Here is a 26,402-nt window from a genome sequence, read left to right as displayed (position 1 = left end):
AGTTTTTATCTGAGTGGTATTGGAAACAGTTGTCCACTAATGGGTATCTAGAGTTACTGAGTATTTATAGCTAGATTGGTGTTTAGCTATAGATGTTGGAAAAGTTTCAAAAGCATGAGTACTGTGTATGTTAGTGTCCAGAGACAGTAGTATGTTGTCCTTTGCAAGTAAGAGATCAGGTAGTAAGCCCTTAGGCAGAGACTTAGTCTATTTAATCTCCTGTATCAGAGTGTCTCAATGAGTCTTTTCTTTTTTCTTCCCTTCCTTTCTTTCTTCCTGTAATTTTCCCTTTATTTTATATGTACGTGTGTTTTGCTTTCATGTTAGTCTGTGCACATCTGTATGCAGTGTTCAAAGATGACCGAAGAGGCTGTTAGATTCCTTGGGATTCAAGGTATAGAGGGTTTGAGCCACGTGGGATTTGAAGCCAGGTCTTCTGGAAGAGCAGCCAGTGCTCTTGATTGCTGAGAAATCTCTCCAACCCTAAGTTTTTGGTTTTGTTTGTTTTTTTTTTTCCTTAATTAGTGGGTTTGTGTATTACTTCTTTGAATTGGCAGTGAATCCCTAAATTATGGCTTGCTGTTCAAATCTTGTAGCATCCTCTCTTTCAGGGATGCAAGTCACTTACTATCATTTTAAAATTAGCATATACACTTTGAGTAAAAGGCCTGCATTACATGGAAAGGTATGTACTTAAAGGCTTCATTTCCTTTTGGAAAGGAATCTGGAAGGAGATTCCTGACAGATTAAAAGCTAGCTGTTTGTATGATCACTCCATTTTTATTGCATAGTTTGTTTGTTTGTTTGTTTGTTTTAAATAAGGAACATACAGCTCCATTTAAAAGAGTGCCTGATACCAACTCCATCCTGATTTTAGAAGTTATCTGTAGGTGAGTCTGTTTGCCCCGCTTGTATTTCTTATAGTATAAAATATTTTTCATCATTAACATAAAAATTTTAGGTGTTTTATTTATTTTGCCTCAAGAATGTTTAGACATGTCAGCTTTGGAAGACTGATTTGAGATTACTTTTATTGGATTCTCTCAAGAAGGACCCATTGCTTTACTGAAACAGCTCTGTTGCATAACTGTCCTGTATCTAAAAATACTCTGTGGAGTGGCATCAGCATTTGCCAGCGATGGGAACTCAACTCCTTGGCTATTTGTACTAACTTTTGAGTCAAGACTCCCTTGAAGTATGTCTCCAAAGAGATCCTTCAAAGATCACAACCAGCTTGTTCCAGTCAAGTTTGATAGCATAATAGACAGATTGAAATTAGTGATTTCAGATTTGACTAGTTAATACTGGGGGTCTTTAAGGATTGTATATATACTTCTCAAATGTCTTTGGTGCTTAGAATGTTCCTGATCTATACACAAAAACTGTGTTGTGAATTTCATCCAGCCTCTGTATCGGAGCCAGGAAAGTTGTCATAGTTGGCTGAATGCTGATCAGGGTTAGTATTCCTTGATTGCCTGATTTGTCACATGAAAAAAAAAAACCCAGACAACTTTCTCTTACAGCTTGTGTGTACTGGTTACAAATAATTTATTGAGACTAAAAATAGCTAAATTAGGAGGAAAGTCTGCAGTGTCTTCAGAGACCTGGGCCTGCCAATTATCTGGCACTAGACAGAGCGCCAAGTGTTGGTTAATATCCTGTTCATGCCACTGTGGAGTTAAGATTGTATTTCTTAGGATATTTCTTTTTCTAGATCAAAATGATGTCTAGAAATTAAATTTATTGAGTGTTGACTATGTGGTAAAGACTGTTGTATCATTTCTTATGTTTTTAAAAAAACATGTGTCTATGTGAGTATATGCTATGTGTATACCAGTACCCACAGAGGACAGAAGAGGAAGTGTGTGTGTCCCGTGAAACTGGGGTCACAGGGTCTTGTGAGTGACCATGTGGGTTCTGGGAGCTGAGCCTTGGGCTCTCTGCAAGAGCAACAAGTGCTATAAAATGCAGAGACATCTATCTGAATCCCATGGTAATGTTTTTAATTCTTGCAGTATTTAGCAGATATTTTGTCCATTTAGTATAGTACAGAGGCTCTTTTATCACATTCTTCTAGGTTTCTGTATGATCCTACTCTTGTAGAAGGACATGCCATGGTGTAGCTTCACCTGTTCTGACAGTGCTTGATTGAATCAATTTATAGTTCCAAAGAGCCATTGTGCAAAATGCAGTACCAGTGCGCGAGAGGTGTTCCCCTGTCCATCTTACTAGAATCAGTTTTAACAATACCAATACATTTTTCCATAAAGGCCATAGCCTTTACCTCAGGCCCTTATTTTGTACAGCTCTTATTTTGTTATAGTTACTTGTGATAATGTCACTTTAGAAGGGAGGACACTGCACATTGGGAGCTTTGAGTCATCCTCTGGCATGGAGTGCAGCAGGCAGGATCCGGATCCTGACACTGAGTATCCATCAGGAGAGCTTCTTTGATCCTACATTGGACATTTTCCCTTATGCTCCTCTAAGGGGAAAGCTGATATGTTTTCAAAAACAAAGTGTAGACTAAATGGTGGCACTGTTTGTTTCTAGGAGTCCGTACTCATGTTTCTGGGTATAGAGACTATCTCTAGAAGGGCTATACAAGAGACTAGTAACAGTGGTTGTCTCTACAAAGGAGATTAGGACTCGTGGAGGCAGGGCAAAGGGAGCTTTTTTCCTCTACATCTTTTTCTATGTTGTGATTTTATACCACATGCATGCATTCACACCACGAATACGAAAAGCACAAGCATTGCCTGCTTTCACCTTAGGTTTGCCCTGCTCTTACTTCTGTTTGTTCTGATCAGAAAGGAGCACTGTTATGAGCTACATACGGAGTTTATCCTTGAAATGTTTACCAGAGAATGGATTCAAAACCCAGATCTGTAGTTTAAGCAGTAGTACTCTCTGCTTTGTTAGAGTAGATGGTGTGCTGGTGACAAGATGTTCATGGGATCAGAGTAGTTCTGACAGCAGTTAATTTAAACGTCTCCTCAGTCTTGTTCGTGTTCTCTGCTAGGGATACAGCATTGTTTGACATCGTTGTTTAAGACCTCCAGCATTCACCCACCCTTCGTTCACCCCGAAGCTGGGGCTCTTGCTGAAACTTCAGTCGGTTTGAGACGGCTAATGATAACCTAAGCTTAGGTGTTCTGTGTTCCTGGCATCAGTGAAATGGCATCAAATGGCACTTTCAGATCAGTGAGATGCAGAGAAACTTTGAACAGTCTGTCAGGCAAGAAGAAAACCTTTTCATTTCTACTGGACTTGAAAGAAAAGAGAATGTGAAGTTTGGAGTAGCTGTCATCCATCTGAGCCAGAGAAGAGGCCAACGGAGATTTTGGAGCATGGACAAGTAATGTCTGGTGACCTTGGTTGGACCTGACTTGAGCTCTAGCTGATGTTTGTGCTGCTCCTGGCCTCAGATGATCTCCTCACTGTAGGCTAAATGCACTTCTGACTTCAGTTTCTCATCGTACCTTAGGAATACAACTTGCAGTTGATGCAGATAATACCATTTAAATTGTAGGATTATTAGCTGGTGAAGTGTGATCCTACACACAGCACAGGATGTCGATACTTCAAAAGCAAGTAACACAGGGGACCATAGAAAAGTGTCTCGCTCCTTAGCTTGCAAAGCCATGCACATTAAAGGAAAAGCCCCTTTGCCATATAACTGTCAAGAACTCCTCAGGTGAGGTTCCAGAACAGAGAGGAGCCTGGCGAGAGCATTCTTTTGGAGTGGATTTGAGTTTCCTGTTTTCTAATTTTTTAAAGACACAGTCCACCTTAAGCTATGTATAGTGGCATACAGGTGTCATCCTAAGTGCCTGGTGGGCTGAGGCTAGAGAATTGTCAGATGAAGGCCAACCTAGGCTACATAGTAAGACCTCATTTCAAAAAAATACTAATAAGTAAACAGATCCACTCTGCTATCTTTAAGACAAAACAGGAAGCTGTCCGATAACTGGAACACAACTTAGAAACAACAAAACCCTTAATAGTAGCAGGATAGGTAAGGACTGGCAGGTTTTCGGAAATCAGCACTGTGTGCGTGCAAATTTGGCTTCTTAGGGTCTCTAAAGCAGAGAGGTTGGAGCCATTGCTGTAGTAGTGTAGAGATGGAATAATTTAGAGCTCTCTGAAAGCTATTAGCATTGAACTACAGGACCCACTGAGTTACATAATAGCAGGAATGTCTTAACTGTTTGCCTGACATCTTGACATTCTTTCTAATAGTGCAGTGAGGCAGACTTTTAAGGATTAGATTTAAATAAGAATCAATTTCGTTTTAAGAGTTTGAGTAGTATGAAGTAACTGGAAAGGACCTGGAGTGCTTCAGGAGTAGAGAACCTGGCTGAAGAGATGGCCCTCCTCCCCAGTACCTACACGGTGACACACACCACTGCTCCCAGGGAATCCAGTGCTCTCTTCTGACCTACATAAGTATAAGAGACACGTGTGGGGCAGAGACATGCAAAGCACCTGTGCACATGAAAAGTTAAATAGTAGAGAATTGTTTTTCTTAGTAAAAATGAGCTCAGTGGTGACAGTGTTCTGTACATTCTAGATAATCTAAACCTTAAAATAAAAATTTCCAAGGCCTGCGGAGCTTACGGTCCCATCTGTAATAATTCTTTCCTTTTCCTTTCATTATTACCTGACACTGTTCTAAAGTATTGTCCTTTTATTGTCAGCAAGTAGACTTTGAAATGCTTGTTTTTACTATTGTTGCTTGGTTCCTTCCATGTTATGAAAAAGCATACATTGTAGCACTTAGTGAGAAAGGTTGAAATAAACATATAGAGGATGAGGAAATCAGGCCAGTAACTTGGATTGTTTTTTTTTTTCAGGATTATGGAAATTATTGATAGCATTTTCTTTTTGGTATACTGTGATCAACTTGACCCTGTTTAGTTAGAAAGAACTTGAAAGCAGACAATGTGTGAGCATCTGGTAGTAGAACTCTAAATGTTAATGGAAATTCTTGCATGAGATGGAAAGCACGGTCTGGTAACAGTCACAGATTACAGCAACAGTACTTGCTTATGCCAGTGTCCTCTACTGTTTGCTAACTGATGGGTTTCCTGTGCTTTTTGAATCTCCATTCAACCTTCTGAGCAGTGAGTTTGCTTTATCAGGCAACCTAGGTGGTCACCTGTCTTGTTCCTAGCGTGAAGTGAAAAGGTGAGGCATTCCACTTCTGGTCCTGCTTCCTGTGAGATACTCCTTAGAGGAGCTGTAAGTAAGAAGCCAAGGAGACTGCAAGAAAAGTATACATAGTCCCTCACTTGAGCACAATTCATTGGGGTCTTAAAAATTTTATTTCCTACCTTCTTCCTTCCCTTTGACAGAGGCTCCATATGATGCCCAGGGTGGCCTTGAACTTCTGGTCCCTAGTAATTGAGGTATGCACCATTGTATCCAGTTTTAAACTAATATATAAATGTGGGGACATGTTACGATCTCCATAGACTCATACTAAGGGAACTGAAAGAGCGGAAAAGGCAGATGTAACAACAGGTAACACCTGTCAGGACAGAAATAAAGGAGACTCTGACTTGATGGAAAGGAAGACGCTGGAGAGAGCTGACATTCGCCAGCTCCAGGGAGAGTTCCAGTAAGGAAGAAGGAATGGTAGAGGCGAGAAGCTGCATGCAGCCAGGTGGTGCTGGCATGCACTTTTCATCTTAGCACTTGGGAGACAGAGACAGGTGGACCTCTGTGAATTCAAGGCCAGCCTTGTCTACAGAGCTAGGACAGCCAGAGCTATACAGAGGAACTCTGTCTCAAAAAACCAACCAACCAACCAACCAACCAAAATACCAAAAAGAGAAACAGCTGGGATTTCAGGAAGGTGAGAGCTCTGGCTGGGTGCTGGTGGCTAACTCTGGCTGTCTGTATCCTCCTTTCTGTGCCTTGTTCCTCTTGTCTGACTCCACTACTGCTTTCGTTACCTGCTGGTGTATAGCATGCCGTCACAGAACATACTGGTGGGAAAAGTCAAAAGCACTGTCATTCAGGGTCTCAGCAGCAGACTAGTGAGCAGTCCTAGGTGGCCTTCTGGGAATCAGGACGGTTGGGTAGTGCTTGGATCATCCTGAAGGCTTTTCACCCTGGTGTTAGACGTCTAGACCTAAAAATAAGGCCTCTTCAAGCCTCTGTGCCTCCCTGTGTGTGGTCTAATTCCATAGACTCAGCATAGCTAACCTCTTCACCTGACACGAAGGGAAAGATTAATAGGAAAAGTGGCTCTGTGTGTGTGTGTGTGTGTGTGTGCGTGCGTGCGTGCGCGCAGAGGCCAGAGGACAGGATTTGTGTGTCTTTCTGTGTGTATTATTTTCTCTTGCTCTCTACCTTAGATTTTATAAAAGTTTATAGACCTGAAAAGTATTTATTACTATATGATGCTTACATGTCTGTATGTGTGTGCAGGCATGCATGTGCCATGGAGCACATCTAGTCAGAAGGTAACTTTTGGGAGCTCTACTGTAGTTTCTGGATATCAAACTCAGGTCCTCAGGCTTGATAAATGCCTTTACCCACTGGCCATCTTCCTGACATTTCATGTTTTTATCTTAACTTTTTTTTTTTTTTTTTAGAATTTCATGCATATAAGCATTTTGCCTGCATGTATGTACGTATATATGTATACCATGTGTGTACCTAGTGTCCACAAAGGCCAGAAGAGGGTGTTAGATCCCCTGGAACTGGGGTTGTGAGCCACCATATGAGTGCTAGAAAACAAACTTAAATCTATAATAGAGCAGGAACTGCTCTTAACTGCTGAACCAGCTCTCCAGCTCAGTTTTCTGAGGATAGTCTGTATGTTAGAATATTTGTATATTGACTTGTAACACACATTTAAATTTTGTGACTGCTACTATTAGTGTTTTATAGTTTAAAACAACAAAAATTATTCCAAAGTTTAGTTCTTAAAACAACTGTTTAGCTTAAAATTTTGTTCATCAGTTGCTGGCCTGGGCTAAAGTAGGCCATTCTTGTGGTCTTAATAGACTCAGTCATGTATCTCTTTGGTCGGCTGCCAACCAGCTCTGAGATTGGCAGGCTGTCAGTTGGAATGCCTTGGGCAATCAAGCCATATGCCTCTCTTCAGTCAGCAGGCTAGCCTGGGCTTGTTTTTATGGTCAGGATGCATACAGAAGGTGGCCAAAGAAGGAGGCGATGGGAAAGGGAGGGCAGAAGCAGGAAAGATTACTTGGCCCAATCTTGGAACTGGTATATCATCTTGCAGCTTTGTGTTGGTCACGGCTCCAGGAGAAGCCCAAATTCAAGGGTAGAGAAATAATCCATGTTTCTGAATTGGTGGAGCTACAAAGTCATATCCTAAGGTAGAAGATGAGTTATACATGCATGGATGGATGGATGGATGGATGGATGGACAGACAGGCACGTAGTGTCACCTTGCAGTTCTGCCTGGCCTGGAACTTGACATATAGACCAGCACACAGAGAGCTACGTGCCTCAGCCTCCCTATAGCACCATACCCATCAGTTGTGGATATTTAAACTGCTACAAGTTTCAAGCTCATTCAGACTTAAAAAGAAGAAATTATTGTACCAGTTATCTTCAGGAATTAATGATGATTTCAGTTATAAAAATTATCCTTTAAGATGGGGGAGCTACCTTTTTGAGTTTCTGGAAAGATAAGTTTACTTGGGAATGTTTGGATAATAGATTTCCAAGTGAAAATGAGCTTGTGTCTGATGGAAGTTTGAAAAAGTCAGGGCTTCTTTTAGTTTCATTCCATGACTGTGATAAAATAGTTTGACACAAAGCAGTTTATGGAGGAAGGTTTACTTCAGCTCACAGGTAGCAATCCATCATTGAAGGAAGTCAGGACAGGAATACAAGCAGAAACCATGGATACTGCTTAGGTAACTTTCTTGTAGGACCAAACCACCTGTCCGGGGAATGCTGCTGCCCACAATGGGTTGGACCCTCCCACATCAGCTAACAATCAAGGGAATTCTCCACAGACATGCCCATGAGTCAGCCTGATCTAGACAGGACTTTAGTAGAGATTCTTTTCTCTAGGCTGTGTTGAGTTGACAGTTAAAGCTACTAGGACAGGGCTAGATGAAGGGACAGATGAAGATGGAGCTTTTTGGAATCATCCTCCTTGAGATGATCGGTATGCCCAAGACAATGATGTGCTTTTAGAGAGAGGAGCCTAAGTCTCTATGAGTACAGGAGATAGACTGGCCTGGCCAGAGAGACCAGGGAGGCTGCTGGAGTTACCTAGGGAACTCAAGCGGATGGCAACGGTGGCTAGGTTTTGGATATGTTGTGGACATAAACTGGCAGTATTGACCAGTGACTCTCATTCGAGGTGTGGTAGAGAGACTCAGAGCTTCCTGGCCTCATCAGCTGGAAGAGTGGAGCTGCCTTCGGCTCAGTCAGATCACTGAACCTTTTGCATTAGTTCTGGATGCTTCAGGGGTGAGGTGGGAGTGGTGGTTCCTTACCATCATTCTTTGTGGTGAAGGCTGAGTACCAAAGCTGGTCTTCTCGGCAGAATCTGTGGCTGAAGTTGCCACAGAGGACCAGGAGGGGAGTTTGTGTATACAAACCCCTGCCCAAACCATCCTGAAATAGGGCCTTGAGATTCCAAAGACACTTGAATGCTGCTGAGCTTAGTCCCTAGACTTGCTGTGTAACTTCCATACAGGGTGCTGTACCCATGTCCACTGCAGTAGTGAGAAGGTACGCTCTGCCTAACGATGTCCATAAGTGCTCAGAGAATGTTTCTTTTTTTGCTTTGTATAAAAATATTTTTATTTTATGTGTAAAGGTTTTTGTCTACATGTACATTTGTGCATCACATGCCTACAGAGCTGTGGGAAGACAGGAGAGGCTGTTAGATCCTCTGGAACCAGAGTTCCAAGGCAGTTGTTAACTGCCATGTAGGTGCTGGAGATGGAACCCAGGTCCTCCATTCTTAACTGCTGAGCCATTTCTCTAACCTCAGAATATGGAATGTCTCCAAGGCTTTAAAGTATTTGGCTTAGGGCTGGGGAAGGAGTTGTTTTTGTTTGCTTAGCAACATGTTTTATACTTTTTGGTATTTTAGATGATAACCCCAGTCAGTTCCTGGGAATGTTCAAGGCTCCAAGTTGCATCCAAGCTTATAGGAAAAACTTGCTTCTAGTATCAAAAGCAGTCTAGGTTCTCTGGGGGAGGAAAGTCAGTGGGGTTGAAGTAGGTAGGTTACAATGTTTAGTTCAGCCTCCCAGAGCTGTGCTTTGAACTTGGAAAGTCTGGAAGTGCTAGTCTGACCTCTTTGTTTCTAATAGAACACTTCCCATTTGACAAGAACCCAGGCTCTTTGCTAGGCTCTAGGGTGGAGAAATCTGTTGTCTTTGTGTGGAAAGCAACAGACAAACATGCATGAGCTGAGGTGTCACATTGTCCAGGTCATGTAGCGGGGCCAGTATGATCTTGTGATTCATTTAGACATTTATCTCTGATTTGTTAGAGCTTGGGAGAAATGGTTACAGGCAATGAAATAAGATACACAACTTTTCCTTGGCAGCAAGTAGGGATTTTTGTTTGTTCTTATTTTTTGTTGTTATTGTGTTGTTTTTTGACACAGCACCATAATTTTATCTGAGACTGTCCTTGAAAAGTTAGTGCTTGGGGATTAGAAGCCATGTGAAACACCTTCTATGTGGCATGACCTAAACATAGCACAGAGCATGTAGGCACCTGTGATTCAGCATTAACGTCCCAGGAGACCTCAGAGAGCAGGAGGAGGAGGCGGTTTGGCAGAGGTGTCGAACCCTTTTGAACAGGGTTTGGGATCCATTAACTTAGTGGGAAATTATTCAGAATTTTTCAAAGATTTGATATTTTTAAAATGTGAATAATTGGGGACTGGAGAGGTGGCTCAGCGCTGAAGAGCACTGACTGCTCTTCCAGAGGACCTGAGTTCAATTCCCAGCAACCACATGGTGGTTCACAACCATCTCTAATAGGATCTGATGTCCTCTTCTGGTGTGTCTGAAGATACCTACAGTGTACTCATATACATTTAAAAGATAATTTTTTTTAAAGGGAATAATTGGTGATAGATTTGTATTCAAACAGGTTTTGTTTTTTGTTTTCTCATGTCTGGACTTGCTTAGTAGAGTTTGAGAGACTGAATTTTTTACTTGCTGTGTGGATAGAATCTGTCCTTTTCCTATGCAAGAAGAGCAGTTCAGGTGTCCTTAATAAGAGCGGTAGTATGGCTTCATTTATCTTCTAAAAGCTCAGATCAGAGCAGGCTGGAGAGGTGGTCACAAGTGCTTGCTGCCCTTGTAGTGGACCCAGGTTTGCATCCCAGAATCTCTATGGGTGTTCACAATCTAGTTCTGAGAATCCCATGCCCTCTGGGGTCAAGACATGGTGCACATAAATTCATGCCAGTCTGTGTGCACAAGTAAAAATAGCAAATCTTACATGAAATACTTTCTAATGAAATCTTAATTAGAACAAATTGACTGTTAATCTCTGTTTGTTTGAATTTGGCACCCACATTGTTAGTACATATAACTCATTTACAGCTTGCACACCTATCTCCCTCGAGCAGGAAGCTCCATCCAGACAAGGGACATGATTTGTTCATTTTATTTTTGGTATCTGGCCTAAAAGAGAAGCAGGAGCCTGGGGCAGAGGCAGGAACATCACTCTGTCTCGACACTTAGGTGTACTGTCATCTCCTATAGTCCTTAGACGATTTCAGAGGGTTCATTGTGGGCTTTAGTGCAAAACCTAAACAGGGCTTTAGCAATTTGTCTGACTGGGTGGCTGTGGTGTGATCAGGAAACCCTTATGTATATTTGTGTTTGTTTTCAAGAATCCTGTGCTTGTTGATATTATGGGCTTCTAAAAGGGCTGGCAGGACAGTGGTTTCAGTATCTCATGAGGCCATGAGGATTTGTTCTCAGTTTGAGTTGTGGAGACAGCTTTCTAGCATTATAAATATCCCTGTGATTTTTTCTTCTTCACTGTCCATTTGCTAAGCAGTACAGAGGGTGGCAAAGCAGAAGACCTTGGGTGACCTCTCTCTTGTTGGTTTTACTTTGGTGAAACTACCTTATATTTATTAGCGAGATTCTCAGCTCTGAAATGATAGTAATAGACCATTCTCCCACAGAGGTATACAGTAAGAGTAAAATTTGATACTTTAAATACTGTGATGGTAGGGAAGCCACTTAGGAAACCTGGACAAATGTCACTTCCCATATCATCACTGATAATTCATTACTAAACCACAAAACTTATGGATCATTAACTCTGACATTTATGAGATGTCTTTACAGCAAAAGGTGATTAATTAATTAGGAAAATATCTTTTTCACACAAATGAGTCAAAGTACATAATAAATCTATTAATCGTAGGAAGTCAGGAAGGAATGATGCTGTGTTCAAAATACAGTAAGAATTTGGGTTCAGAGGTCAGTGTCATAGCCAGGTTAGTTACAGTGGGGCCTAAGAAGCAGTTTGTTGGATTAGAGGCTCATTTTCCCAATCCCACAGCCAGTAAGATTCAGAACCAGAACTTAAGCTCTGTCTTGTGACTTGAGACCTGGCATGTTGTTCCTCATTGTGTAGCTCCCATTGCTCAGAATAGAACCATGTATTTAGTACGTACTCCAGCAGGCATTTCTGCTGTATTTTGTAAATTATACTAGTTCCCTGCTATTATCTGACCATGATCATACCTGTTTTATGGAACTATTGCGAGGATTACAATGAATGATCAAAATCAAAGTGGTTCAGAAGCAGTGTCACACCTTTTCACTAAAATTTTCTTGTAGGTACAGTTTTGAATTGTCTGGTAGTTCTCTAGTTTAAAGGTCATAGATGACAGGAAGGAAATGAAACTTAAAAAAGTTAGTAGAATGTGCTGTCAGTGTCCTAGAACAGACAGAAAACTCATCCACACCTGGGATGAGGGTGTCAGGGTCCGCAGGGACAGAGTAGTGCTCTGAGCTGGACGTGAAAGGTCTGGGGATGCAGAGGAACACTAACAGTGATTGGTTGTGAAGACAGACCAGAGGCTATGTGTTGGTGTTCTGCACATTGGCTCTTTGGTTTCATGATCTACTTGCCTTAGCTTTCCTCCAGTGGCTGGGAGGACAGTTGCTCAATGCTGTTCCCAGATAAGAATTACTTTGAGCATAAGAACTTCAAGCCTGTTAAAGATTTATTTATAAAGATACATTTCTCTCCCTCCCCACCCCCAATACACTGATATTAGTTGAATCTTTTGGGGGAGTGTGTGTGGGGGAACCAGGTATTTGGATTTGTTGACAGGGATCAGCCACTTTTAAGTTGGGCTGAGGTGGCATTCATTATCACCCTGAGTGTACCTGAGTGATGGCTGTTGTGCCCCATTGATTTGAGCAGAGCTGTGCTTGAAAACTTCTAGAATAACACATTCTTGGGCTTGGGGGCCTGAGAAGGTTGTTGATTCAGAGCATGGTCAGAAATCTTCAGATAAATGTCTGAGGTATATTCAATGCAAAGTAATAACAAAGCAAACGAACTGTGTGGAACACTTTGCAGAGGTGGACCTCGGAACTCCGAGATTAATGCTGGCTTATACCTAGTCCCTGCCACAGGCCTCTCAGGTACCACTCGGTTGACCAAAACCAATACTCTATTGTTTTCTTCTAGAAGATACAGACTCTGAACATAAATTCTAGTCCATTGTGTGATGACTAAGAAATACTTCTAAACCCACATAACTGCCTGTTGTCTTTGTACATCCGTCCTTCTTGCCATTTTAATGAAACAAATATCAGACTTAAGAACTTCTGGTGACAGTATGTTAGAGATAAGCTATCTTGAGACCACGCTCAGCAGTTCTCGGCTGCACATGCTATCTGCCATTACATACTGCACACCTGCAGTCAGTTTGGGGCCCTCCAGTGACCTTGGGTTGTAAATGACAGTTTACAGATGGGATTTGGGACAAAATAAACACATTGTGATAGAAGGAGTGTGGCTTCTGGAGTCAACAGCTCTGGCATCGTATGTACTAACCTATACCATCTCTGGCATCGTATGTACTAACCTATACCTTAGGTTAGTACATGTTTCACTTTGGACAAGCTCATCATTTGTCTTTGTAACCCAGACCTCCAGTTCTGCAGTTTTAGCTTCCCCGAGGCTGGCTTGTAGGGTGTACAACCATACCCAGGAAGGTCCTTTTCAGAATTCTTTAATTATTCTAAATTTTTATCCCCTCTCCAAAGTAATCTTACCATCAGAAATGATACATACAGCTCAGTTTATAGCAGAAAAAACTCAAAATACACCATATAATATCTTAGTTGTAAATATTATAATAAATTAGCTAAAATATTACCCCAGATGCTTCATCTGAGGCTAGAGAGATGACTCAGTGGTTAGGAGCCAGTCCTAGCTGTTTTTTTAAAGTGAGACCTGGGTTTGATTCTCAGAACCCTCAGGACAGCTCACAACTATCTATAACTCCAGTTCTAGGAGATGCAAGTCTTCTGGCCTCTACAGGCACCGGATATGCATGTAGTATACAGACATACATGGAGACAAAACACTCATGCACATAAAAACAGTGAAGTACAGTCTATTGATGCTAAGTTTTATGATTCTTTTTGGGTTGCTATTAACAAAATACCTGAAGTTAGGTAGGTTATGAGGAAAAGAATTCTTTTAGCTCACAGTTCTGGAGATCTGGGAGCAGTTGTCAGCACCTGCTCAGCTTCTGGTGAGGCTGTTAGGGTGGTTCGGTTTGTGATGGAGAAGCAGAAAGGGTAAGCAGGCATGGGCAGAAACTCAGTGTATAGAAAAGGTGGAGTAGAGGTCCTGGAACGGCTTTCTCACAACTGTCTTTACCATAACCAGCCCAGTACCAGAAGAGAAAGAATTTCCAGTCCCTTTTCAAGACCACAACAGTGCTCTGTAGCTTCTTTGAGGGTCACATTTCAACACGACCTTTGATAAAGCCAATCCGAATTCAGAATGGGTTGGAGTCCAATAACACTACAGTAGCAGCTGAGATGAAAAGGTATAGTGCATTTGTCTCAGAGCCCTGTACAGTTTCTGGAATGATCTTGGTGTTGACCTTTAGAGCAGTCACCAGCCGTGGAAGAATGGAAGGCCCCAGTACTTGCCTGCGGCTTGGGGCTCTGCAGATGGGTTGTGATGGTATTTTATATCAACACCTGGATGGACTAGGTGTTTCTTCTCATGGAGATCAAGACTGTCAGCCTGAAACAGTGGATGTCCATACAGATCTGAGTGTGTTTTGTATTTCTAGGGTTTAGTTTATTTTTTCCATTTTATTTTCTTACCTCAAAACTTCCCTTTGACACATAATACCTGTACAATTTTGCTTAATGGGGATGTTCTATGGTTTGATGCTTTTATACTTTTCTTAGTTCTCCTGGATCTAATTCGAAAAAAATTATAGGGAGAGACAGGAAACTGCTAAGGACCATGGGTTCTTGTTTTAGACCACCAGACTTCACGCATGGCACCACCACTGTGCTGAGACTTCAAATTGCGAAGTCTTTGTACGCCTTAATTTTTGTATCACTAAAAGCAAGGCAAATTGTAATTCTCATTATTGGAGAATCCCTACAGTAAAATGAGAAAATGTGTACAATGCTGGTAGTAGCGAATCAAGCAAAGTGTTGGCACCCAGTGCATGATAGCTGTTATTATTTGTTATAGTAGTCCCTGCCACAGAACATCCAGAGCCTATGCAGTCTGTTTCTGTTCCTCCTACTCTCTGCTGACCTCATCCCTTGAGTGATTTGGGCCAGAGTCCCTCTTGATTTAAGCAGTCAATCATACAGTGAATTTACATAGAACTTAATTGTACATGTTTTCTACAGAACTGTATGTGTTCTTTGGGCCCGAGTTCCATCTGAGTAACACCAGTGAGTACTGTGATGAGCAACTTGTGTTTTTATTTCAAGTGCAATATTTTAAAAAGGCAGAGTGGAGGAAGGGATGTACACAGAATTCATGAATATGAATTCAGTCTTCCAAAACTACAGAAATGTATGCTCTAGCTGTTTCTGATTGATATGTAATTATATAATGATGGCATTGCACACTTCGTTTTGGCTGATCATCTTGTCTTCCTCTTCCCCCTGTGCCCTGTTTCCTTCCCTCGACACTTGTCCCTTCCCATAGCTCCCTTTCTGCTTTCATGGCACGTGGATTCAGTTACCCTAACTCCTGCCTCCTTAAAACCCTCTTCCCTCATGGCCTCTGGCTTAGTTTCATGACCTGTACCCACACTCAAGCCCACATACAGAAAGAAATTAAAAGCTGGCATTCACATATGAGAGAGGACTGTAGTATTTGTCTTTTTTGTGTAGAAGTTTCTTCAATATAATAATTTGAGATTCATTTTTCCTCTAGCTTTTTAGATTTCCTTTTTCCCTGCAACTGAATGAGGCTTCCGAGTGTGTGCCCTGGTTTCATGGTCTGTTCTGTCTGCTCATAGATATCTGGGCTGATTCTATTTCCTTGTTCTTGTGAACAGAGCATCAGTTAACATGGAAACGCAAGTATCTGTGGTAGGTAGGGTTTGCAGTCCTTTGGTTAGATTCTCAGGACCAGTAGTACAGCTGGGTTACATGTTTCTGAGAAACCATCACACTGATCTCCTTAGGTTCCACATCAATTTATGTCCTCACTAGCTGTGAGTCTTCTTTCCTCATGTCTTCTCCAGCATTTGCTGCCATTTCTTTTCTGTTCTTTAAAAAAAAATTTTACCGTGTTATTTATTTATTCATTTATTTATTTATTTATTTATTGTGCTTGTATGCACACATGTGCTCCCATGCGTGGCATAGTTCAGAAGACAGCTTGCAGAAGTCAGTTCTCTTCTATATGCATGTCAGGGGTCAAGCTTTTGTCAGCAGGTTTTGCAGCAAGTCTCTTGCCAGCTGAGACCTCTTGCTGGCCAATGATTTTTGCAGTTTAAAAATATATGCACAGAGGGATGGCCTTGTCGGGGCATCAATGGGAGGAGAGGCTCTTGGTCCTATGAAGGCTCCATGCCCTAGTGTAGGGGAATTCGACGGTGGGGAGGTGGGAGAGGGTAGATGAGTGAGGGAACACCTTCATAGAAGCAGGGGGAGGGGGAATGGGATAGGGGGTTTCCCAGGTAGAAACCAGGAAAGGGGATAACATATGAAATGTAAATAAAGAAAATATTTAATAAAAAAACAAATTTAAAAAATAATGAAACAGGAAATATATGTTATATTTATATATGTATTTATATATTATGTATGTATTATATATACATATATACATATATGTGTGTGTGTGTGTGTATGTATATAGTCTATGTTGGAAGTGTAGCTAGAAAGACTTTCTCTGTTCTGAAGTGTTCACTCTTATAACATTTCTGGTCACCATGCTGAAGCTTCTTACTTTCATGGGTTCTCATTTGTCAGTTTTTGGGTTAGTTCCTGTGTTGTTGGAGTCCTAGTCAGAAAGTTCTTGCCTATGCCTGTATCTTGAGGAGTTCTCTCTAGCAGTTTCAACGTTTCAGGTTTTACATTCTGTCTTTGGTGAGTTTGAATTGATTCTTGTACAGGGTTAAGAGATATGAATCTACCTTATTATTCTGCAGCTAGATATTAAGTTTAGCCAGCGCCGTTTGTTCAATAGACTTATTTTTTTCCAGTGTATGTCTTTGACATCTTTGTCAAAAGTTAGGTGGCTGTTGGGATTTATTTGGGGGGTCTTTCTGGTTTTTTTTTGGTCTACATACCAGTTTCTGTACCAGGCCCACACTGCCTTTGTTGCTGTAGCTCTGTGGTGTAATTTGTGATCAGGTTATGTGATACCTTTAAGGTCATTCTTTCTGATTAGAACTTTGGATATTGATGGATTTTATGTTTCTGTGTAGTTGTTGTTGTTTTTGTTTTTAAATTCTGTGAAGAATGTTATTGGAATTTTGATGGGAATTGCATTGAATCTGCTGATTTCTTTTGTTAATATAGCCATTTCCATGATATTAGCTATTTTGTCTTGTGCAGTTCAACTTGCTGTTGCTTCACTTAAGTTATAGAACTGGATGAGTTGGCTGACGATCATCACAGGGTTGCTATAGAGGCTGTTGTTGTTGTTGTTTTTTAATTTTTGTTCAGATTGTGTTCTTTTTAGATTGAAGGAGATGCTCCCGAGCGTTGGTGATGTGGTTGCTCAGCAGAGTTGCTTCCTGTGTGTGCGTCCCTGCCATCCAGAGGGCGCTACCTTGGAAGCCAAGCATCAGCACGAATGGCACGCACTTTGCTTTCCTAGAAGTAATTCTAGTTAGAGGGAATGAAGCAGTGTGCTTAGAAGCCAAATACGCTTCCAGAGGTCCTGCCCTGTGCTTTTATTCTGATTTTTAACAACTTTCAGTAAGTATTTGTTGGCTGACATGCTATAATATGACAGGCTGCATCTTACATGAGACAGCCGTCAGGTTTTCTTTCTGACTACTCAAAGGCATGAATTAAAACTGAGCTCACTCTCTTTCCTAACAGATGGATGCAGCCTTCAGCTAACACCCTAGCTGAGGGAGGCCTTTGGTGCACACACTAAATGAACCCTGTTCCCTTTAGGAGGGCAGGAAGCCGTGGCTAGGACGCCTAGGTGGATCCATAGCACCGAACTTCACAATCTGGGCAGCTGAAATCCCAGCTGACCCTGTCTGGTAATTCCTCAACACTCTGGTATGTCCCAATATTGCCAAGTAGGCTGGCAGGCTTCAGAGAACAGGAAATGAGCTGCTAGGAGATAAGGCGGGCCGCTGTGCCTTGCAGACAGGAGAGGAAATGAGAAGGAACCAGCCAAGCAAACATTAGCCATTCTACTTCAGATTTAAACGAAGAAGCAATGGAAAGGCCTCTGCTTCCAATTCTGAGTTATCCACCTACTCAGTTGTGCCAGTTAGAACTTGGGTTGAAGCTGCATGCTAGGACCAAATTTCCAATTACTGCCACATCTCAATTCAGAATTCCAGAAGGATGAAACTGAGTCAGAGTGCATTGTTTACTCAACAGTAGCAACTGTGTTATCTTAAAATAAGAAATCTTGGGGAAGTAGAGATGGTTCAGCGGTTAAGAGCACTGACTGCTCTTCCAGAGGTACTGAGTTCAATTCCCAACAACTACATGGTGGCTCACAACCATCCGATTCCCTGTTCTGGTGTGCGTGAAGACAGAAAACTAGTGTGTGTGTGTGTGTGTGTGTGTGTGTGTGTGTGTGTGTGTGTGTGACTAGATATTTTTTAAAAATATAAATCTTACTTTAACATTAGATAATTTAACATATGTTTTGCCTCTACTGTATTATGTTTGCGCCATTCTGTGACTGTAGGTTATTTCCAGGAAGAGGTGTTTTCTTGATGATAACTAAATGTGTTATAATGGCAGTGGCCACTACTGGTAAAAACATCCATTTTATAGCCAGCCTTACAGTAGATGAATGCTCACTATGGTCACCTAGGGAAACAATTTAAAAGCCGACCATTCATGAGTATGGTGTTCCTGTTTATCACATTCCATTCCTTGGCAGCCATTCTGGAATGGTTGTAGGATCCTGGGAGTAAAGCCCGTCAACTAGAGACCAACTTATAACCCACGTACTGTGTATTGCAGTACTCAGACCAAATCACTGTCAGATCTGAAAGAAGTAAAGAAATTTGGCTTTGTCTATTAACTGTTAGGAAATTTTGAATCTTACGCATTCAGATGTCACTTAAAGACTTAAGTTGTTGGTTTTTTTTTAAATCAATTTAAAAAACAAACTAGATTTACATGAGTGACTCTTGCTTTGCTGCTCTTACCCATACCTGTGATGATCCCCTCCGCTATGCATTGTGTAGAGCACTGTTTTATATGTTTGATAAGCCAACTCTTTGGGGCCAAAGATGCCTTAATTTCTTTCTTTAGCATCTAACAGTGTTTGGTTCATCTTAAACATACAGGCAGTATTTATTGTTGTTCAAATGCTTTGGGAGTTTGAAATAATTTTAATACTTTTAAAGTTCAAAGATATAATTTAATAATGATTAAAGCTTCCAATTACATATTATTGTAGCATATGCTAAAAATAGCTGGTCATTGTGAAGCTGTTCCCAACAGCACAGATCCTGCATTATAGTCACAGCACATTGTGGCAGCGACGAGCATGCAGAGCTGGTCACAGCAGGTCTCAGCACAGGACATGGCTGGGTGGGGTACATGGGAGTCTGCATCCTTGGAAGTTGACTGTAGCACGGTAAGCCGTCAACTGGGTTAGCTTAAAGGTTGCCAGTGTTCCAAAGATGACAGCATGGTGGCTTCCTTTGTTTTTGTTAGTGAGGGAAAAATGGTGTAATACTCTTTCCTCTTAAAACTTTCTGAGGCAAGTAAACTATGCTCAGCTCAAGGCAGAGGAAGTCAGACTGTTCTTTGGGGCCTCTTAATTTTTTTGTGCCCTGAAAACACATATAAAGACCTCCAGGTCAGGTGTGCCCAACTGCATAGTTTTGAGAAGTTAAATGTGGTTTGTGTATTGTTGCTCTCTAAGGAAGAAACATTACAGCAGGGCATGAAGAGGGTCTGGCATTGGAGGAGGTTCATTAGCCCTTGGGTTTACTTCACTACAGAACCTAGATTAGAACCTGGGAACCATTTATAGTGGCACTACCTTGTAGTCAGTTTGTTAGACAATGCTGGGGAGAGAGAAGTATTCATGTCTTGATTAACTGGAGTGATCTTGCTGACCAGTGACACACAGCCCCTCTGACATCCTGTAGTCTAGGTTCCAAGCGTAACTTTACACACACTGAGGGTGGAGGAAGTGATCCATGCCTTCCACCTGAATGTTAGGCTCAGAGCATGGGTGTAATGATGACGCTGCGTTTCTCCCAGTCACCAGGACTCGGCAGGAGAGAAGAGTCTTAGGGACACTCACTGTGGTAAACCTTGAGGTACTGGTTTCATGGCTCTTGAGACTAGGCAGGAACTCACTGCTGCATAGCTGTTCCTGACACTTTTATTTGGGGGGCTCCCAGACTTGCCAAGTGTTTATTACACAGACTCACAAACCACCTGACAGGTTTCCTCCGTTTTTTTAGAAAGATTTATTTCTGTGTGTCTAGGATGAGTAGGGCACTCATGCTACCACACGCGTGTGTGGAAGTCGGAGGGCAGGTTTGGGAACTTGATTCTCTCTTTGCTCCCTTTATTTGGGTTGCAGGAATCAAACTTTAGTTGCCAGGCTTGAAATAAGCACCTTTACCCACTGACCCATCGTGCTGTCCTCAGACTTTCTACCTTTGTAGATTTCAAAGTTATTTATAATTGAGAAAGATGAGAGTAATTTCTCCAGCTTCAGAAAGAATTATGTTTTTTCTAATTAAAAAATTAGTAGTGTATATTAATTTTGTAAAAGAAGTTCCCATACTCAGAATATTAGAAGCTGTTTTAGAAGCTGTTTGATTGCCGTGAAGAGACATCATGACCAAGGCAACCATTATAAAAGAAAGCATTTAATTTGTGGCTTGCTTATGGCTTCAGAGACTTAGTCTATGGTCCTCATTATGGCGAGGAACATGGAACCAGTGCTATACCTGATTTGTAGGCAGAGAGAGAGAGAGAGAGAGAGAGAGAGAGAGAGAGAGAGAGAGAGAGAGAGAGAGAGAGAGAGAGACAGACACACACAGACAGACTGAGATGGACTTTTAAAGCCTCAAATCCTACCTCCAGTGACACATCCTCTAACAAGGCCATACCTACTTCAAAAGGTCATGCCTCACAGTCCTTCTAATCTTTTCAAATAGTGCCATGCCCTGGTTGACTAAGCATGAGCCTATGGGAGTTGTTCTCATTCAATTACCCCATGAAGCTTATACCTTCGTATTTTCTCTCAGATAAATCAAAAGCTACTTAAATCTTTCAACTGTATTTTTTGACATTTGCTCTCTTTAGACGGTGAGCTGTTCAGAAATAAGATAGTTCAGAAGAGAGAGAAAATTAAGACTCATCCTTTTTTTCCTGTACTTAAATAAATACCACATTTCAAAAATGAGAATTTTGTGAGAGCCATTTCTCCACAGCACAAGACCAGCAAATGAGAGATATTTGCACACCTCTGAGATGCAGGTGCTGGGTTCAGGTGGGGACTCATATCAGTGTACATAATTCGTTGTTTGCCAGGTGTCTGATGTCTTCTAGGAGATGCCAGGTGTGTCTGGACTCATGTGGGTTTCACCTGGCCCTCACAGACCCCCACAGTCTCTCCCATACTTTTCCTGTTTAGTTCTGGGATCTGAATACTTTATGGAAGTTAAAGCTGACCAGTTGTTTTCTTTCTTGTGGTTAACATCTTCTTATTTTTCTAGGTTGTACTGGTGAGGTGGAATGAGCCATACCAGAAGCTGGCCACATGTGATGCAGATGGAGGAATCTTTGTGTGGATTCAATATGAAGGCAGGTGGTCTGTGGAACTGGTCAATGACCGTGGGGCTCAGGTGAGTGGATAGCAGGCTTCTTCCAATGCAACTCTGATGCTTGGAATTCACCATGCTGAGTCCTAGAGCAAATGGAGTAGCTTTGGTCTGCACTGAACCTTTCCTGTGTTTATGAAGTAACGGAGCAATAAGTTAGTCTCTAAAGAAAGGTTTTCCTGAGAAGGGTAAAAAGTAGGTGTGGCCTTTTTGGAAGAATCGTGTGATAAGAGATGAGATTTGAGGTTTCAAAAGCCCACCTAATTTTATCCTAATTTATAGGCCAAAAGAGACCCTGTGTTTGGCATGGGCTTTTGAACCCTTAAGGTCTTCCCCCACTGCCAAGTGACAAACTTCCTCTACTAAGGGCACACTTCCTCCTAATCCTTTCAAATGGTGTCACTCCTTGGTGACTAAGTATTGTACTGTATGAATCTATGGGGACCATTTTTATTCAAGCCACCATAGCATATGTCCATCTCTTCTGTCCTATCTTTCTTGGTAATGATTTAAAGTGCTTGACATTCTGATTCTGAAGGCACAGCTCATCCCATCAGTAGGGCCTTTCTGTTTTCAGTTAAAAGAGTCTATGGGGACTGAAGGAATGGCTCCGTGGATAAGAGTGCTTGCTTGTCTTGTAGAAGACTTGAGTGTGGTTCTCAGTATACACATGGTGACTCACAACCATCTGTGTAACTCCAGTTCTAGGAAATTCAACACCCTTTTCTGGTCTCTGTGAGCACTTGGCATGCATACATACTTGCAGACAAAAAACTAATGCATTAAAAACAAGAATCCTCTTCCTTGAGCTAGATGGATAAAAACAGCACCAAAGAGACCTAATAAGCAACTTTAGAAAGGGATCTATCTCACAGAATTCATAAAGAGTTGCTACCTACACCCCTGACACTTAACTTTAGGGATGCCCTGTGGCTACTGTTTTGACACAGAGACTGTTCTAGGGCCTCTGAGACAGTAGCTCTGTGAGAATCCGCAGGGCACATGAAGTTACAGCCGCTAAGTGTAAGCAGGGTTTAGGGCACTTTTCATTTATACTTTGATGTAATTCTGAGACAGGGTCATTACTGTCACCTTACTATAGATGAGAAAACATGTACCCAGAACTACCCTGAATTTAGAAGTCAAGGACAGAGCTCTGACTTATGCTGTCTGTCTGCAGAGCTCACGCCCTTCCTTGGCCTTGCAGAGCAACATGATTTTGCAGACTGCTGCAATTGTAGATTTCCCTCAAACAGGCCGATTAGTGTCACAGGGCATGTACCATTCCTTCTTTCCTTAAATCTGAGGCATGACGGAAGCAGATGTGGCTTTGTCAGGGTTGAGAATCACATTATGCCTAACCTACTAAATGAATACACTCTCACATGGAAAAACAAGGTTCTGTTTTCACCAAGGTAGTGCTGACATCTTGTGAGACCTTCAGCCTAATCAATACTGACAGTAATATGTCAGCTGGGTGGTCTCTGTCTTTCAAACATGAGAAGCTCATAACTTAAGTACGAGGTGAGAATGGAGCAGATGATAACCCGGTAAACTAGAAATGTACAGTTAGGGTAATCATAGGGAAATCGTTAGACTTGTGCTCGAACCTTCCTCAGCAGCTCTATGAGAACAAGAACTGCCTCTGATGAGTCAGTCTCCTTAGACACAAAACAGGAGGAGTGCCAGACAGCACAGCCTCACACTGCGGGCGGGGTAGGAGCTGGAGGGCAAGCTAGATCAGTCCAAGGTTCAGTTCTGCAGCAGGAAGTCCATGGTGTGTTTTCCAAAGAGTAAAGACATAGTATGTCAGAAAGGAGCTGAAGATGACACTGGGTGGCCAAACTAACTGAAAACAGAAAAGAGCAATAAAACTCTCCACTCAATGAGTGGACTCTGAGAGGCAGTCATACAGAGGCCAGCACAGGAGTGAGCACAGAGGCACCTCAGGGCCTAATTGAATGTGGAGCTGCTGCTCCAGCACCTGCCTATATGCCACCGTGTTCCTTGTCATAGCTTCCCTTCATAGCAGTGGCCTTGGTCATAATGACTAAGACGTATGCCATAAGTGCTTTTATTTCATGTGTTTTTCTCTTTATTTGGGAACTTTATTCTAGAAATTTGCTGTTCTCAACTAATAGAAGAGAAAAAAATCCAGGTCAAGATGTTCAATAACTTGCCCAAGGAATTGTTAAATTGAGAACTCAAATCCCCTTTTCCTTCTAAAACATTTTCCCACACTGTTTCTAGACAAAGGAAAAAAATGACCCAGACCAAAAAAACAAAACAAAAAATCCGCCCCCAAGCTAACCTATTTCTCTTTGGCAAAAATCCATGTGTTGATATTATATCCCAACTGCCCTACCAGCCAAGCAGCAGCGCCACCACATGAGCGCCCCAGCACTGTCCTTTCTCAGCAAGGACCCACACACTCCTGTCCCCATTACCTCCCTCTGGTAGCTGTGTCATTGCTGCACCTGTCACACCAGTCCATGTTTTTTTTTCTATAGAGAGCACACGTCAGAAACAGGAAAGGTAGAGGAATTTGAATCCTGGGGACAGGTGAACTGATACGTACCACCACAGAACATCTGATAGCACTCGGAGTTCACAGGGCCTGTGCCTGCAGTTGCTATTACAGTAATTACTATAGCTTGTGACATGGTTGCAATTTTTCTGTTCTTTTGCTGTTCAGAACTGGTTCTTCAAACCTTAGAACCTATTGAGCAGTTGCTATTATTAAATACTGACATTTGGGGGAGTCTCGTTTGCTTCTGATAACGTTGGCATTAAATCTGACTTTAGTTTTAAAAAAATCCACACACAGGTTATGCTGATTACTGATTGAGGCAGTGTATACTTAGTACACCTGGAAAGTGTCTGGTGGAAAGAGCAGCTCTGCAGCTTGGAGAAGGCATGTCCTGGAAGCCAGCTCAAAGACACGCATTACTGTTTTAGATGGAGCAACTAAAGATCCTTGCTTAGAGTGTGCAGTTTGTTGTCGTAAAGTAATGAAGCATTTGACAAAAGCCAAGTAATGTCCTAGCAGGTTCTTTTTCAGGAAATGATCACGAGGCCATTATGTCAAAGTGGGTGTGGGACAGTGGGTGCATTCTTTTACAGTGTGAGTCACCGAGGATGACTGTGCCAGGCACATCATCTGAGAAGGTCTGATGAGAAGCTGCTTCAGGCACTGGTGTGGCCAAAGTGCTGCTCAGCTTCTGGTAATCCGAGAGCACTCTTTAGTAAAGTGGGGCTGGCATCTCAAACAGTCCCCCAGAGACAAGTGTCTGCTCTTCTCTCCTAGCATTTAGTACTTGTTTTTCATTTTTGTTTCTCTGGTGTGGGGAGAAGGAAACAGACAGACAGGCACATGTGTACACACTCGTGTACACACACACATACACACTCACACATTATAGTTGTGGTAGTGAGTTAGAGTTGCTGAGAATTGACTCATTGAGGTGCACTCTTAGCCCTGCTCCTTCAGACAGGGCCTCTCTAAGTATGTATAGCTTCTGCTGACTTGAACTCATCATCTTCCTGCTTCTGCCTAGCAGATAGCATGCATTCTTACTGCCTTGTGCCAAAGTAGGAAAGTCAGTCAATTCATTTGAACATCCTACATTACCTTTTTTGTGAGTTTGCCAGTAGCTTTTGTTTCTTTGGGTGTGGGGATAACACCCCCAAAGCACAGGAAGCAAAAGCAAACCCAAACAGGATTGTATCAAATTAGAAAGCTTTATATAACAAAGGAAATGACAGTCTTTCGTATGAGAGATGTTTGCAAACTATATGTCTGACAAGATGTATATTTAGAATCACAAGGAATACACTAGCAAAACAAACAAACCCCAAGATGAGCCAAATAAAAACTGGACAATAGACCTAAGTAAATATTTCTCAGAAGAAAACATACAGTAGACATCAGGTGTATGAAGAAATGTTCAAAATGAATAATTATCATGGAAATGAACATCACAACCACAGTGAGATGCCGTCCCCTGTCAAAGAGACATTAGTGCCAGTGAGAACATGCACACTGTGCTGTCTAAAGTCAGCTTGACAGTATGACACAGACTAGAGTTATCTGAAAGGAGGAAGCCTCAATTGAGAAGCCACCTCTATAAGATCCAGCCATAGGGCATTTTTTAATTGGCGAACAATAGGAGAGGGTCAAGCCCATTGTGTATGGTGCCATTCCTGGGCGGGTGGTCCTGGGTTCTGTAAGACAGCAACTCAGACAGCAGTTTTCATACCCAAGTACTCCAGCATTCTAGACTGTGTTCCTGTGGGACACTGCACGCTGAAGGACAGTAGAAGAATAGGAAGAGTCTGGTTTATACTGATTGCTTGTTTCTGCAGCAGAAGAAAGCTTTGCCTGTGAAGTAAGAACACTTCCGTTCGTAACATAAGGCAGTCTCAAATGTGAGTGCAGATGCTTCAGACAGCATGCATTGGTAGCACATGGCATGATTGTGGCTATGCACAGTTCAAGCTTGTATATTACGTGTGCTAAGCCAAGGCTACAGTGAAGTTCTGACATGAAGCATAGGCAGGCTCTGGCTGGAGCACCAGGGGCCTATTATGTGTCTGATTTTGGATTAGTTTTTGGTCATTGCATACTCAGAAAGCTTGTATTCATGCCAGAAAGTTTACAAACCTTATATTCTATTATGTGACCACATATGGGATTATGAGTCAGTTAAGTGCTGAATAATTATAAATAACAATAATGTGCTATTTATTGCCACCCCAACACATACATGATGACTAAAATAGGGCTTTGAATCTTTTCAGTACTGAGGAGTAATACATTGTTAAAGGGACAGATACAGGGGAGGAAGGGCTAGAGACAGACAGGGAAGGAGGGTTAGAGACAGACATGCAGAAG

General features: G+C 41.9%; 1 protein-coding gene across 1 annotated transcript in view; it reads left to right on the top strand.

Moving 5' to 3' along the window:
- Tulp4 (TUB like protein 4) overlaps positions 1-26,402 on the top strand; it is a 106,031-nt gene that overhangs the window by 23,480 nt on the left and 56,149 nt on the right. Inside the window, exon 2 of the mRNA XM_028772742.1 lies at positions 21,404-21,532. Within this exon, the coding sequence (XP_028628575.1) occupies positions 21,404-21,532 (129 nt within the window). The remainder of the gene's footprint in view (positions 1-21,403; positions 21,533-26,402) is intronic.

The sequence above is a fragment of the Grammomys surdaster genome, unplaced genomic scaffold, assembly GCF_004785775.1.
Source record: "Grammomys surdaster isolate TR1022 unplaced genomic scaffold, NIH_TR_1.0 218, whole genome shotgun sequence".
In the NCBI taxonomy this organism is placed as follows: Eukaryota; Metazoa; Chordata; class Mammalia; order Rodentia; family Muridae; genus Grammomys; species Grammomys surdaster.
Note: the sequence above shows the minus strand (reverse complement) of the source record. Positions and strands in the feature narration are given on the sequence as shown.